The 14,953-nt window shown below is 37.4% G+C and overlaps 1 protein-coding gene across 10 annotated transcripts in view; it reads left to right on the top strand.

Moving 5' to 3' along the window:
- The window catches only part of UBE2D3 (ubiquitin conjugating enzyme E2 D3), a 73,045-nt gene that overhangs the window by 41,036 nt on the left and 17,056 nt on the right, over window positions 1–14,953 (top strand). Inside the window, exon 1 of one of the 10 annotated variants that reach the window (XM_025384959.1) lies at window positions 408–525. The exons of 7 other annotated variants lie outside the window; for them this stretch is intronic. In XM_025384959.1, coding sequence (XP_025240744.1) covers window positions 520–525 — 6 coding nt within the window. In that variant the 5' untranslated portion in view covers window positions 408–519. Of the gene's footprint in view, window positions 1–407; window positions 543–730; window positions 795–14,953 lie in introns of those variants that run through there. 2 more of the 10 variants (XM_025384962.1, XM_025384964.1) reach the window with 2 other exon arrangements.

Here is a 14,953-nt window from a genome sequence, read left to right as displayed (position 1 = left end):
TGCTTCAGTGGAATCGGTGCAAATTAGGGGTGGAGGAGAGTGACTTAAGGCGCCTTTATTATTTTATTTTTTTGCTGCTTAAGAGTTCTTCTGGGGGTCCGAATTGCGGAGAGACGCTCCAGCAGATGTCATGGCGCTTCCTATTCTTGGTGCTTGAAAACTTACTTTAGTTGTGAGATCAAGGTTATCTAGGTCTTTTAGCGGGGAGAAAGAAAACTCGGAGGAGAGAAAAAAAATCTGGGGAGTCCGGAACTTGACTGAGGGTCGGGTAGAAGTCTCGCGTATTGAAGGACAGTGAGTGAGTCTAGTAGAAACTCTTCGTCGACTGTGGGCAGGTTACACTGAATAAGTGGGTTTGGGAGGAGATGGAATGACACAGTGTTGCCACTTCCTGTATTTTGTAGTTGCGGCTTTTCACCCGAAGCTATTTATCCGAGGGACACCGGGAACTGATGTAAAAGGTCTTCTGGAAGCTCCCTTTTCCTTTTGGCTGGGGAGTGGGGGTGGATAAGGGGTGCGATGGCAGTAAGGGAAAGCTAGATGTACCTATTTTTGCCTCATTCTATTTAATAACACTGCTGGGGAAGATTCTTTCGTTACTTGAGTGGTTTGATAGTATATTATCGATTTAAGTTGGAAAAAAACTAGGGTTTTTCATAGCTCTGGGAGTGAGCGGAACCTCCACCTCCGGTGGTTTAGTCTCATTTTCTTGCTCTAACTTCTATCCCGCATTTTAAGATGGCGGCTGCTTTAACTGGTTCAGGCTCTTTTCCGGCGTCTCCTTTCGTAATAATGTGAAATAATATGCTTTATTAAATGTTAACTTTTGTATAGGGTTGTGCACTGCTCTAAGACCCTCTGCTCAAAACTTATCTAAATTCAAACTCTTAGGTTGTATTTCCCTTTTTTGTGACTTGTGTTTGTGTGGTGTGTTTGATTGTTGCACAATCGAGGAGGGTGGAGTATTTACAGCTAACTTGAAAAAAATGTCATGGAATAAATTCAGCCTTACTAGAAAAATGGTGGGGGGGCGGTGAGTGTTAGAAACTTTGGTTTTAATAGATTACTTTTTAAAGAAGAGTTCTGAGAGGAATGGCAAGAACTTGCCTTTACTAAAATAGACCTGATACTACTACATTTGCATTTATTTAATTATGACTGAAGTTTATTTGGCAAGATTGGTGTTTCATGAAAGAGGAAGGTTTAAATCTTCACTCTTAATATATATTGATATGAAATCTTGAATTTTGTTTTAGGCCTTCATTACATCGTCATTTTGGGTTATGCGAAATACAAATTTAAATCTTTGTATTTGCGAAATGAAAGAAAAGAGGAAGAAAAGCTTTTTAGGAGTTAAGAATTAAAGTAAAATATATTATTTTGAAATAATATCCTCTTCCTGTGACCACTTTAAAGGCCAGGAACATATTGGAGAAGCCTAGTTGTATGTTATAGTGTAGTTTACGCAACGAGCATAACATTCAGTACAAATAAAAGTCTATTCTGTTGGAATTAGTTTAGGCCACTAAAATGTGGAGTCGTTCCAGATCCATAGCTTTTTGTGCATGTGGAACAGAACACGTTAAAGGAAGGTCTCACTGATTTTTTTTCTCTTACAGGTCATACCCAGCTGCTGTGACACCAGTTAAATGATTTAAAAGCTTTAGAGAGGCAATGTAACAGTGGCTAAGAGTGTTAACATTGGAGCAGAAATGCTCCAGTTAGAATTCGAGGTCTGGGCAAGTTCTTGTGCCTTTACAAGAAGGGTATCTGTTGTAGTATGAACAATAAATGGCTGTTTGCCTAATATGTACCAGGCACTGTTTTAGACATTGGGTTGGCAGCAGTGAACAAAACAAATTTTAAGTTCGTAGATTTGTTTTGAGGATTAAATGGATTAATATGCAGATTTGAACAGGCCCTTGATATATGACACTCATAGTTATTACTGCTATTTTAATGTCACAATTTATAATTCTTAACCGTTTTTGTTTAAGAAATTTGATTTCTAGTTTAATACTCTTAGTTAATATCAGGTTGTCTTCTGGTATTTTAAAAATAATTAATATTCGAAATAATATTTTGAAGATTTATGTAATATAGACACAACATAAAAACTTGGCAGATAGGAAAAACCAGTGTTTATGTGAACATTATTGATTTAACTTACAGAAACTTTGACATGTGCATGTGGTTTGGTTTTTCAGCTGTTAATGTTAGAATCACATGAGGCAACCTTCAAACATTCCACATCCAAACAATTTTAGTGAGTGTACTCTGAACTGGAATGCTCTTCGGTTTAGGCACCTGTTCTAGAAATACAGGGTCAAGTAGTCGTTGATGTCAGTATGGTATCCTTGTGTTAGGTACCTATTTCGAGTTTATTCTTGTCTGAAGATTCCACATTTCAAATATTAAGATATATCTGTATTCGTCATTAATATTTTACTGAAATGATTATTGGAATGCTTTTAACCTTCAGTCCATTTGATCGAGCCTTTGAATTTATACTTTGCTTCAGTTATGTTCTTGGAGTAAGTTTTTTGACTACTAGACCAATCAACTTTTTTCCTGTATTTATTTGAACGAGCTGTAATGTAGTCTTAAATAGGGCTGTTAAACAACAGGAGTTAAAAGTGGCACTCACAAGTTGATTGGTATTGAGGGCCATAGACAATTTTACCACTTCCATAAACAGGGACTACAGTATATGTGTTTTAGGGACATTTGAAGATAAATATAACGTGAACCAAGCCTAAAAGAATAGCTCATGTTCTCATTGTATACACCCTGTTAAGTTTTCATAAGGATTCTTATTTCTGCAAGTATGACTTTAATGTTATAAGCAAGCAACTAGCAGGGAAACCATGGGTAAGGGGTTAGAAAACTCTAATTTGATTCTGGTTCCCCTCCTACCACCACTTCCGCTGAGATAATTTCAAGATTATCTCCATCTTGAAATTGAAAACCTAAGGCACAGAGGTTAAGAAGATGATCCGGGTTCATGTTGTGACAGTTGGCATTAGAACCCAGGCAGCCTGGTCCAGAGTATGTGTTCTTAACCACTATACTTTGATATCATCTTTTAGGGTTTTCATATAGTATTGCCTGTTACTAACAATAGTTAAGACTTAATGCAGTCTCATCTAAACCGTAACTCATTTAATCTTCAAGATAACTATGTGGCATAGATGTGAGAATTTTATAGATGAAGTGACAGGCCCAGAGAAATAGTTGTCTAGTCACACAACTAGTCAGTAACTGAGATTGAAATCAGATAGTGAGGCACCCAGGCTGGACTGCAGTGGCACCATCTCAGCTCACTGCTAGCTCCACCTCCCGGGTTTCCGCCATTCTTCTGCCTCAGACTCCCGAGTAGCTGGGACTACAGGTGCCCACCACCACGCCCAGCTAATTTTTTTATATTTTTAGTAGAGACAGGGTTTTACCGTGTTAGCCAGGGTGGTCTTGATCTCCTGACCTTGTGATCCGCCTGCCTCGGCCTGCCAAAGTGCTGGGATTACAGGTGTATGCCACCGCGCCCGGCCCTTCAATTCCTATTTTATAATGTATGTGGTTTTAGTTTGTTATCTGAAATAAGCTGCTTTGCTCTCCCACTTCCACATCTAAGTAATTGGGATTTAGCTTTACTCTTAGATTATAGCTAATTTGTGAGTTAAGATTTTAGCTAATATGTTTTGAAAGTGGAAGTGGATTTAATTCTTTTGGGGTAGTCTCTTCAAGCACTGAAAACTAACATGTGCCAGTTAACTGCTTAGGAGGTCTTAAGAGTGAACAAAATATACTTATTGTCCCCAACTAGTATATAGGCTGGGTAAACTGTCTGGCATGTGTTTCATATATGATCCTCAAGGCTTGTCTATAGCCAGCTGACTTCCTGTGTGGGATAGTTGTGTCTGAAGGATGATGATAATATGACCTCAGTATTTATTTAGTTTGAAAAAGGGTGCGTGACTGACACGGCATACTTTTCTTTCATCATGCTCATCTGCAGTGTTGATTCTAGTTTTTGTTATTTACACAGATAAAAAGTTGAATGCTCCCTCAATGGGATGAACTACTGTGTCACCAGATTGCTGTGTCAAGCTTTGCCCCTGAGTTGAGGTGACCCTTTTTATCCAAGACAGGCAATCTTTGAGGATTCTCCACAACGTGTTGCTATAATCTTTCTATTAAAAAAGAAACTAGGTTCTTAATACTGAGATAAAAAGTTTCAGATTAATATCTCAAACTTAGGTTGGTTTTTGCATTCTTTTTTTAAATAGTGATTTTCTTATATCTGTTAGCGTATGGAAGAGCTGACTGAATATTATATATTGTTGGGTTGGACATAAATTACATTTATATTCCAGAACATTTGGAGTTTTTAAAAAATTTTTTGTGGGTATATAGTTGGTGTATATATTTATGGATTACATGAAATATTTTGATACAAGCATGCAATGCTTAATCACATCAGGTTAAAGCAGGTAAAAAAACTAGCATTTATCCTTTGTGTTGCAATCCAATTATACTCGTTTAGTTATTTTTAAATGTCAAATTGTTTATAGAGTTTTTAAAAAAATACAGATACTTGGGGGTCTTAGACTTACTAAATCATTTTCCCTGGAAACACGTAATTTTGAAATTTTTCTAGGTAATTCTGAAGCTCCTCTCTGATTAAGAACCACAGATACAGGGGAATAAAGGTCCTAATCTGCATTAGACATAGTATTCTAGTCCTAGGGAATAAATGAGGAAGATTTACCTATGGTAAACCTTACCTATGGTACTCTCTGTGTTCAATGGTGAAAATAAGCATGTAAACACATGAATAGTTTGTCACTTTGTACATTTACCTTTCAAGAATATTAGATCTAGTAGGGGAGGTATTTAAAATAAATTTTCTATATTTTTTACACTAGTATTGTTACAGTGTGGTTTTTCTTTTATTATTTCTTTAATTTCTTTAATTCTGCTTGCCAAAACCAGTATTTTGAAATTAGTGAAATTAAACTCTTCATTCTTGGAAATGTTGTGGTCTTGAGCTTGCTACCGTAGCAATGTTATTTCATAATTAAAAATGAATGCATTCAGATATCTAACTGTCCAGTTTTCCTTATTAAAGATTTATTCAGAATTGTATCCTCAACCTTGTTATGTAGGGAAGGGAAAAGTTTAGGGAAGTATTTTTATACTTTGTTGAAACATCTGGTTTTTATCGCCTAACTATACTTTCAACATAATCTGTTGTAAAAGAGACTTTCAACTTTTGATAGCTGAATTTGTCATATTTAAATGTTTCTCAATTGTGAGTCATGATTTCTTGGCTACATTTTTCAGTATGAAATACTTACATTAATGGTAACCTTGCTGTAATTTCTTGGCTAATGTATAATTGAATGTTTTCTACCACTGGGCAGCTGTTAATCTTTGTATTTTGTTCTTTGTTTTTAATGTCCATAAAATACCTTATTTGCTTTCATGGAGCAGAGCTTCAAATCTAAATTTGGGTTTCTTTGCCCATTTTTAAATAATGCTTACAAAAGAATGGCTTCGAATAATGTTAAGTGACTTTACCTTCAGTGGTGATCGAAAGAAAATTATAGTAATATTCATTCAGTCCATTCTTAGTACCTTGTGTAATGAACACGCATGCTTGTTTCACCTATAATTGCAACTAAACAGGAAGTTAATACCTTGTCAGTGATGTAATGAGATACTATGCAGTGCCTACCTGTTAATCCTTAAGATAAAAAAGGATTTCTCGGAAGAAATTTCAAATTAAAATGTGTTTTAAAGGGACTATTTGGAGTTCTGTGAAATTGTTCGTATCTTTTTGCCAAGCATCCTTCTCTTGAAATAATCATACATTTCTGAAAAGTTTGTTGTTCCCTTCCTTGACATTCGTATCTAAATATTTTATACAGACATTTCATAACGTTAAAGTTAACAAAACGTTTTACTTTGTAGTAAACCAGATCTTTATATGAACAATTACGTTAGTTATTGTCTGCCTGATGGGCAGCTAATTGCACTGCATTTTGACCTCTATTGTTGGTTCTCACCTTTGTATTTTTCTATGTTGGTTGTAGTCTCCTTGAGGAGGATTCTTACAATTTCTTAAGACACTTACTCCCTTTGCTTCCCACCTCATTTTGTCATCTTGTCCAGTCCCCAAAGTAGTGTTTTGTGTTGCTCAGTATAGGTTTTTGAGGCAAGGGCTGTTTTTATAGTGCTGATTCACAGTCATACAAATCTTGTCTTTGAGTCATGTAAATCTTGTGTTTAGTACTGAAAGAAATAGACTCTTAAATAGAATACAATAAATTAACTTTTAGTTGTGGCATAAGCTTTTGAGTTTTCTTAAAAGTGCTGAGAGGAAATGTATCTGTACTACTACATTCTGTCCTCTGTATGACCTTTATGTGATGACATGCAGAATAGATGGTAGAGATTGGGATAACAAATGATTTGTGGAACATCGAGATACTTTTACTGTCTTAAAGGTAGAATCCATGAACTCGGCCCTGCCACTATATAGGCTTTTAAATTTTGACAAACCTTGGGGGATGAAACCTAGAATAAGTTATTTATGGTGTTATGCTTTAGTAGGGTTGACATTTAAAACTTTGTTTTCATAAAGGGTACCTTTTGGTTATGTTGATCTGATGATCAGATACTGGCTGTCATTGAAAGACAGTTAACCGAATGTTCAGATACTGGGCTCCTGGAACATGGCTGCTCTGTAGCTTCATAAATATTTATAATCATAAATATTTGTGAATAAGTATTTTTAGTATTGTATGCAAATATTTTTAGTATTTCCAATTTATAAGCTCTTTGAAGGGAGGGCTTCCTTCCCCCGCCCCGAGATGAGTCCTGGTCAGCTGCCCAGGGTAGAGTGCAGTGGCGCAACCTTGGCTCACTGCAACCACAGTCTCCCAGGTTCAAGCAATTCGCCTGTCTCAGCCTCCCAAGTAGCTGAGATTACAGGCACCTACCATCATGCCCGGCTAATTTTTGTATTTTAGTAGAGATGGGGTTTCACCATGTTGACCAGGCTGGTCTTGTACTCCTGACCTCAGGTGATCCGCCTGCCTCAGCTTCCCAAAGTGCTAGGATTACAGATGTGAGCCACCATGCCCGGCAGGGGAGGGAACATTCTTATATTTCTCCTAGCATGCTTTCAGGCCTTTAATGTTTTCAGTACCTTGGCCTACTGTTCTTTGTAGCCTGTGGTTGGTCACCACTGCTAGTGCCACTCATCATTGAATGAGGAAGATAGAGAATAGAGAAGCAGAAAGCATAGTTTAGCATCTCCAACAATCATCTATTAAATCCCATATCCCATAGTGACTACAGTAAAGGTCTTCCTCAAAATAAACCATTTGTAGGCTTTGTATTAAAAATCTCGTGTAAGGAATGTTTCAGAATAAAAAAAAAAATAGTGGCCAAACCCATTGCTGCTTAATCATGTACTTCAGGTGAGAACACTCACGAGTGGCTTAAGCTGTAACCTGTTGGTTGCCTTTTAGAGAGATTTTTTTGGTGAAAAGATCCTCTGAATCCTGCCCTGTTTTCTACCATGGTGCCCACCAGGTCTTCAGAAAATAGGCAAAAAATTCAGTTGTGTGGAGTCTGTTGCTATCTCAAATTTCTTTGTAGTGTTTTAACCTAATGAGGTGAAGTAGACCATGTGAGAGCTTTGAGAGGATCTCGCTTACCTAGCTTAGAAGGCAGAGGGGTCTCCTTGACTTCTTTTCCTACAGGTTTTTTACAGCTTTTAAATACAAGTATTCTTTTCAGTGAGAAGGTCTGGATTCTCACACTAGCCAAGTGTGCAGAAAGTTTGAGAAGCAGCTCAGAGGAAGATGATACTAAAAGGAGAGTTTCCTAAAAGAGCACTCCGTGGGAAAGAAATGTCCAAACTTTTGTTCTTTTTATAACTAGTACAGTTTCTTAGTGTTTTACCTTGATTGTGTGTACTTGATCCATCTTAGTGTCCCTTCAACATGAGTGGATCCTTGAGCAATTCCTAAAGTATGTCAGTGTCCACAGCCAAACATTTGCCTGTTTCAGTGGTCTTAAGAGTTGAGTAATGCTGTTCCCCTTAGGTGAGGGGTAGTCAGCACAATTTAAAAAAATTTTACAGGTGCCTTGTGAGAGCTGTTCTTTCTGGTTCTTGGCACCGTTCTGTTCCTCTTCCTCTAGACTACTAGGAAGCAATAAACTGAAAATTTCAATTGTGTCATTTTTTACATTGTTTTTGTCCTGGAAGCCTGTGAAACTTTAGGATCTAAAATCATTTTTTTAGATGACTATCATAGACAAAATTACTTTTAAAAACGCTGAGTATGTGCGTCATTGGAAATTGATTTCCAGTCCAGTAAATAGTCTTGCCATGGGATAGAATCATTTTCTCAGGCCATGTAACTTGAAAAGTAGTACTGGATTCACACTACTTATAATAAGATAAAGACTGACAGTGGATAGTTATGGGGAAACAAATCCTAAGGAAAACGTGAGTTTTCCATATCATGTTCATTCTGGAGCATTGAGTGATAGTTGGGTTCAGTTGAGATTTTTTTCCCCTCAATTTGCCAAACATCAGATTATCTTTGCAAGGACACCCTATTGAGAAAGGAACCTTTTTGAAACTTACCCCTAGTCCTAATTTTTAAGTTGTTACGAGGTACACTTAGTTCACCTATCCTAAAGCTGAACATGTTCTGTGCTTGAATGTAATCATTTCTTTTCCCCCTCTTAAGGGACTCGAATGTAAAACAGAGATGAGCCCTATTTCTGTAAAGTGGTTAGAAGAGTACAGTTGAACACTTGTGGTGTACAACTGCTGGTATATTTAAAAATCAAAACTCATTTGTCTTCTGTTTCTAAACCGTTAATGACTTCCCGTTGCCTTTGGAATAGTCTGACTAAATTCAAGGGCTCTTTTAAAAGATCAACCCATAACCTGCCTTTCTAGCTAGATCTACCACTCTCCGATTGTATTCTGTCTGGTATACCAAACTCTGCAGTATTTGTTCTGGCAAATTTTTATACCATGTGTTCTTTGACACTCCTGACTTTGAGTTTCTCTACTTATAATGCTTCTCTTACTTCTTTTTCTTGGTAAATGCCTGCTTATTTTTCCGTCAAGACCCAGCTCAAATGTCACTCTTCTAAACACAGGAAAAGTTAGTGGTTGGTTTTTCAGGATTCACAGAGCATTTGAATCTCTCTATTTTAAGCATGTAGGTTGTTGAAGTATGATTTTTGTTTTGTCTTGCACCTGCAAGACTTTCTGTTAGCTGAGTCTGAGGAGGCATTTCTATCTTAATTATCTTGGTGTTTTATATCTAACATGAATGGCACCAAAAAGGCAGTGTTCGTATGAATGAATGAATGTTTTGATGGTGAAATGAACATTACGTTTTCATTTTAGAAATGGATTTAAATTAACCTCCAGTGTTAAAGTTAACCTTGTTACTCTTAATTCAATTTTGGGACTTAGCTTCATTTAGATTTCTTACAAGTCTTTCAGCAAAGCTCAAACACTAAATTGTGTTTTAAGTGGGATAAAATCTACATATTTGGTATTCAGAATTGGTCTCTCCCTACTGCTGTATATATTTTTTAACTCCTTAATGTAATCCAGATTAAATAAGGGATTTATTAGAAGGAAACTGGGATGGATAGTTAACAGTGAATGGAATTAGGTGTAGGAACCAGAGCAAGCTACAGCCTCAGGAACCTAAATTGCACATCTGTATGGAAAGTCAGCTCTTTGTTATTGCTGCTATTGAATATGGTCTCTTTAGCTTTTGACTTCACCGTGTAAGTCCATGACACATGCCTGTCGACAGCTGTGGGTCCCATTCTTATAGCTCTTGATTATGGAAGGAGGAATGTCCCTTTGATTTGGAAAATCTTGAGTTGGGATGGACAGTGGACTAATAGTTGGGTCCCAACTGAGGAAACAAAATTCTGTGGTTAGTCATGTCCAAATAATTGGTTAATGATGGCTGACCCAGTCACATGATTTGGAGTAAGGGAAAAGGAATTCATGAGTAAGATCGTTTATTGAATAGACAGAATGTCTGCTAGCTACAAAGAGCATCTGCTATGACTTACTCTTTTCTCACATTTTTTCCCTAAGATACTGTCTTGCTCATTCTGTGGGCACATAATGTTACAAAAATTATTTGATAGCTCAAAGGTAAGTGCTTATACATGGTTTTGTTACTATTGGGTACTAAGTAGTACTTTAGTACTTTTAGATACTGTTTACAGAGCAAGAAAGAAAATGATGAAATAAGAACAGCTTTTTTATCTTTAAAAAAGACCTTTGTTTTGATTGTTAAAATACTTAGGTCATTTTTCTGTATTGAATTTAAAGTAGGTAAGCTTATTGGCCTGATTTTGTATCTTTGATTATTACTAAAGAGATGTCTTGGTGATGGAGTACTTGGAAAATAGGGCATTTAGAAGTGATACAAGAGTAACAAGAACCTGAAATTATGGGAGTGAAGAGCCAAAACCCAGTGTTAACTAGCTGAAATTACACCTTCACTCTAAAAGGATAATAATGCTAACATTTAAAGACTTAGTGATGGATAAATATCAGTGTGCTGAAAACTCATTCTCTAAGAAATACTTTCTTACTTTCTTTGTAATTCAAATGTATAACATTCAAGTAGTACGGTGTTTATATTCTACGTCAACTTTATAGTTTTCTGACCTTTAGTTTTATTTATAATGAAGTATTCCAACATTATTGGGTATTTTGTTTAGAGCGACCATGATAACATTGATTTTTATTTTAAAATTAAAATACTTTATCTTAATATTTATGCTAGCTAGGCATGGTGACTCACGTGTGTAATCCCAGCACTTTGGGAGGCCAAAGTGATCACCTGAGGTCAGGAGTTGGATACCAGCGTGGCCAGCATGGTGAAACCCCATCTCTACTAAAAATACAAAAAATTAGCCGGGTGTGGTGGTATGCACCTCTAGTCCAGTTACTCGGGAGGCTGAGGCAGGAGAATCCCTTGAACCCAGGAGGCAGAGGTTGCAGTGAGCCAAGATCGCGCCATTGTACTCCATCCTGGTTGACAAGAGTGAAACTCTTAAAAAGAAAAAATTACGCTAAATATTTTTGTTCAGACATTTTAACACGTATTAAATGCAAAATCTAGTATGTTTACTGAGGTAATTATGAGTAAATGTAAAACTTGGATTGTGTTGTCAGTTTCTTAAACTCTTATTTCAGTGTTAGGTATATTCAGATACTTACAAAGACATTTAGACAACTAAGCATCAGGATTTATCACATAGGTCAAAAATTTAAGTAAACAAGGGGTTATATTATGTGGCCCATGTATGGAGCAGTTTTGCTTTTGTTCGATAACAGATGAATTAAGAGCCTTGCCCAGGGATCTTGGTTCAGGATGGCTGGTCTACACATGGTCTGCTTGTTAAGTACCTAGTACATTATGTGCCAGGTAGTGATTCCTATTTCAGAGATGAGAACCCAGAGAAAAAGTAGGCCTGAGTAAGATTAAAAGTAAGACTGCAGGCCTGGTGCAGTGGCTCACGCCTGTACTTCTAGCACTTTGGGAGTCTGAGGCAGGCAGATCACTTGAGGTCAGGATTTCAAGATCAGCCTGGCCACGTCTGTGAAACCCCATCTCTGGTAAAACCAAACTACAAAAAAAAAAAAAAGTTAGCCAGGTGTGGTGCCTTTGCCTGTAATCCCAGCTACTCAGGAGGCTGAGGCAGTAGAATCACTTGAACCCAGGAAGCGGAGGTTGCAGTGAACCGAGATCACGCCACTGCACTCCAGCCTGGATGACAGAGTGAAACTCCATCTCAAAAAAAAAAAAAAAAAAAGCGTCTTTGAAATACTGATTTGGTTTAGTTAATGTTTTCTGTTAAAAATTTTTTGAAGGTCAAAAGCCACGTAGGTTTTGGTTTTTGTTTTTTTTTTTGTTTTTTTTTTTTTATAGATTGTTGAACTGTGATACAAATTTTTATAATTCCCACTGATCAGAATCAATGTATTTGGAATGAATTTTCTTCCTTTCCTGAATATGTGGAAGATACGAGGGTATATCTATATAGGCAAGCATATAAAGGGTGTGTGGTATACCCTTATCTTTAAATTGTGAATCTTGGGATCTCTGGCAACCTTGTAAGCAGTTGTGATGAGTTTCAAAAGTGAATTGGCACAGTATATCAGGACAGTTCTCCTTGTCTACTCTATTTTTGTTATTTTTTGTGACAAGTTGTTTTTTGTGCCGTGTTGTTTATTGTGACAAGGCCTTTCTTCGCGTTCAGTATTTCTTTTAACTTCTCAGGTTACTGGCCAAGATTCCCTTTCTTAGCATTAAATTAGTCCAGTGTTCACTCCTAGGACCTTCTGTTATTGGAGTGCTCTCACCAAGTTTAATGGCCATAAACATCATCTGTTTATTAATGATAATTTGTATTTGTTCCCAGCCTGTTCTCAACTTGTATATATACTTTTCTAATTGAGTCTTTACTTACATTATCTTACTTTACTTGCTTTATCTCTACATCTGCCCACAGACTTCACCTGTAAGTTGACCATTTTACTTAATGCCTACCTCATGCTTTGCTCAGGCCAAAAATCTTAGCATTCCTTTTTCTTCCTACATGGAATCAATCAGCAAAATTCATTGTTGCATTTTACAGTTAAAAAAAAAATGTGCATTTATTGTTCAACAAATTGCTGTACGTAGTGATGCGTACCTGCAACTCCAGCTACTTAAGAGGCTGAGGCAGGAGGATCCCTTGAGCCCAGGAGTTCTGGGCTGTAGTGCCTTATGATTGTGATTGCGCCTGGGAATAGCCACTGTATTCCAGCCTGGGCAACATAGTGAGATTCCCATCTCTTTTTTAAAGGGGGAGAGGATTGGTGGACTTACTAAACAGTTTTAATCAAAACTTAATTTTTAAAAAAGACACATTAGAGCAGTTAAAACTTTGTGTTGATCATCTTAACATTTTTAAAGGTAGTGTAATTAATCTTAGTCCATATTTGTGTACTCTAGTTTCCTAGCCCTGTCTCTCAATGCTGTTTTGCTGATATCTCTAATAGTCTTATTTTAATCTTGTCAAAAGGAGCACTTTTGAGGTTAAGGTTTAAATTAATAACCCCCATTGACTCTAGTCTACAATACTATAATTTTTTAAATGGCAAAATACCCTATGGGAACTAAGGTGTCTTAAAAGCTTAGAACAAATCCTGTTAAATGGGACTAAGTCTCAATTCTTTTTTAACAAGACAAAAACACTTTATGTAGTCTCTTTTCCTTTTCAGTGTTTCTCAAAATTTCAATTTTATTCCATTCTGGTACAGAATACAAACTTACCCAATAAAAATAGCTCCATTGAAAGAGCTTTCCCACAAATTGACATATTTAAAGCACAGATACAGGCTTGTGTGCTGTTGAAGCATACATTGATTGATTTGTTCAGTTCCTCAGTTTTGTAGGAAAAGATGTCAGCATTATCTGATTTTCAAGCTATGTATTCAGTGATTCTAATTTTCTAAAAGCCTCGAAAGCTGAGCTGTTTTTTGTTCTGACCCCTCAGTTTGTTGAGAGCCTAGTTTAAAGATTTCCAATAGATATAACAAAATGAACAAAATTTAGAGGACTCATTTATTTCCCCCAAGCAAGTCAGTGCCACAGTGGGACCCTAACATAAATTTATCAAAGTGTTTAAATTCCATGTAGTGAATGAAAGTAAATCATCTGAAACTGGTATAAAATAGGCATTAAACATTGTCCAAGCTAGAGTGCAGTGGCTATCCACCAGCATGATCATTTAACACACAGAAGCCTGAAACACCTGGGCTTAATCCTGCCTCAGCCTTCTGAGTAGCTGGGACTACAGGCACATGCCACTATGCCTTGTTAAATTAAGGTGTTTAGCTCTTCTTCCCATTCCCTGCACCCTTCTGAGAGAGCTTATACTGAAAACTCTGCATTTTGTGTCCTTGACTTTGCACAGGGAGGCAAAAGATCACAGTTGAGGAAAGAAAGTGCATGTACCCACTTTGGAAATCTGTTTCCATTTTTAAATTCCTGCAGTTATGGATGCCTTGATATTGTGGTAGACAGTTGATAGTGGCCAGATTGTTCTGTATTGTAATTTTTTTTTTCTTTTTATGGAGAATGGGGTCTCCCTATGTTATCCAAGCTGGTCTCGAACTCCTGCGCTCAAGCTATCCTCTCACGTCTGCTTCTCTATCATATCTTTTTTATTTAGGCATCTTTTCTTCTGCTTTCCAGTACTGGGTCTTTTGTTTATGAGTACATTCAGCTTTTCTGGGTTTTTTGTTGTTGTTGTTTTTGAGACAAAGTCTCACTGTTTCCCCTAGGCTGGAGTAGTGCAGTGGTGCGATCTGCAGCCTCTACCTCCCAGATTCAAGTGATTCTCCTGCGTCAGCCTCCCGAGTAGCTGGGATTACTGGCGTGCGCCCCTATGCCTGGCTAAGTTTTGTGGTGTTAGTAGAGACGGGATTTTACCATGTTAGCCACACTGGTCTTGAACCCCTGACCTTAGGTGATCCGCCCTCCTCAGCCTCCCAAAGTGCACTGCGCCCAGCCTTGCTTTATTGGTCTTGTATTTTGTTTCTGGGACAGGGTTTTGTGTTTTTGTCTCAGACAGCTCTGTTGCCCAGACTGGAGTGCAGTGCCATGATCACAGCTCACTGCAGCCTTGATCTCTTGGGCTCAAGTGATCCTCCCACCTCAGTCTTCTGAGTAGCTAGGACCCCAGACGTGCACCACCATGCCTAGCTAACGTTTTTGAAGACGGGGGGATCTGTCTTTGTTGTTCTCTCTTGTGTCAAACTTCTGGGCTCAAGCGATCCCTGTCTTTGCCTCCCAAGGTATTAGGATTACAGGCATGAGTCATGTAC

This window comes from Theropithecus gelada, chromosome 5 (genome assembly GCF_003255815.1).
Source record: "Theropithecus gelada isolate Dixy chromosome 5, Tgel_1.0, whole genome shotgun sequence".
Classification (NCBI taxonomy): Eukaryota; Metazoa; Chordata; class Mammalia; order Primates; family Cercopithecidae; genus Theropithecus; species Theropithecus gelada.
The sequence above is the reverse complement of the archived record's forward strand: the minus strand, read 5'-3'. Positions and strand labels throughout refer to the sequence as shown.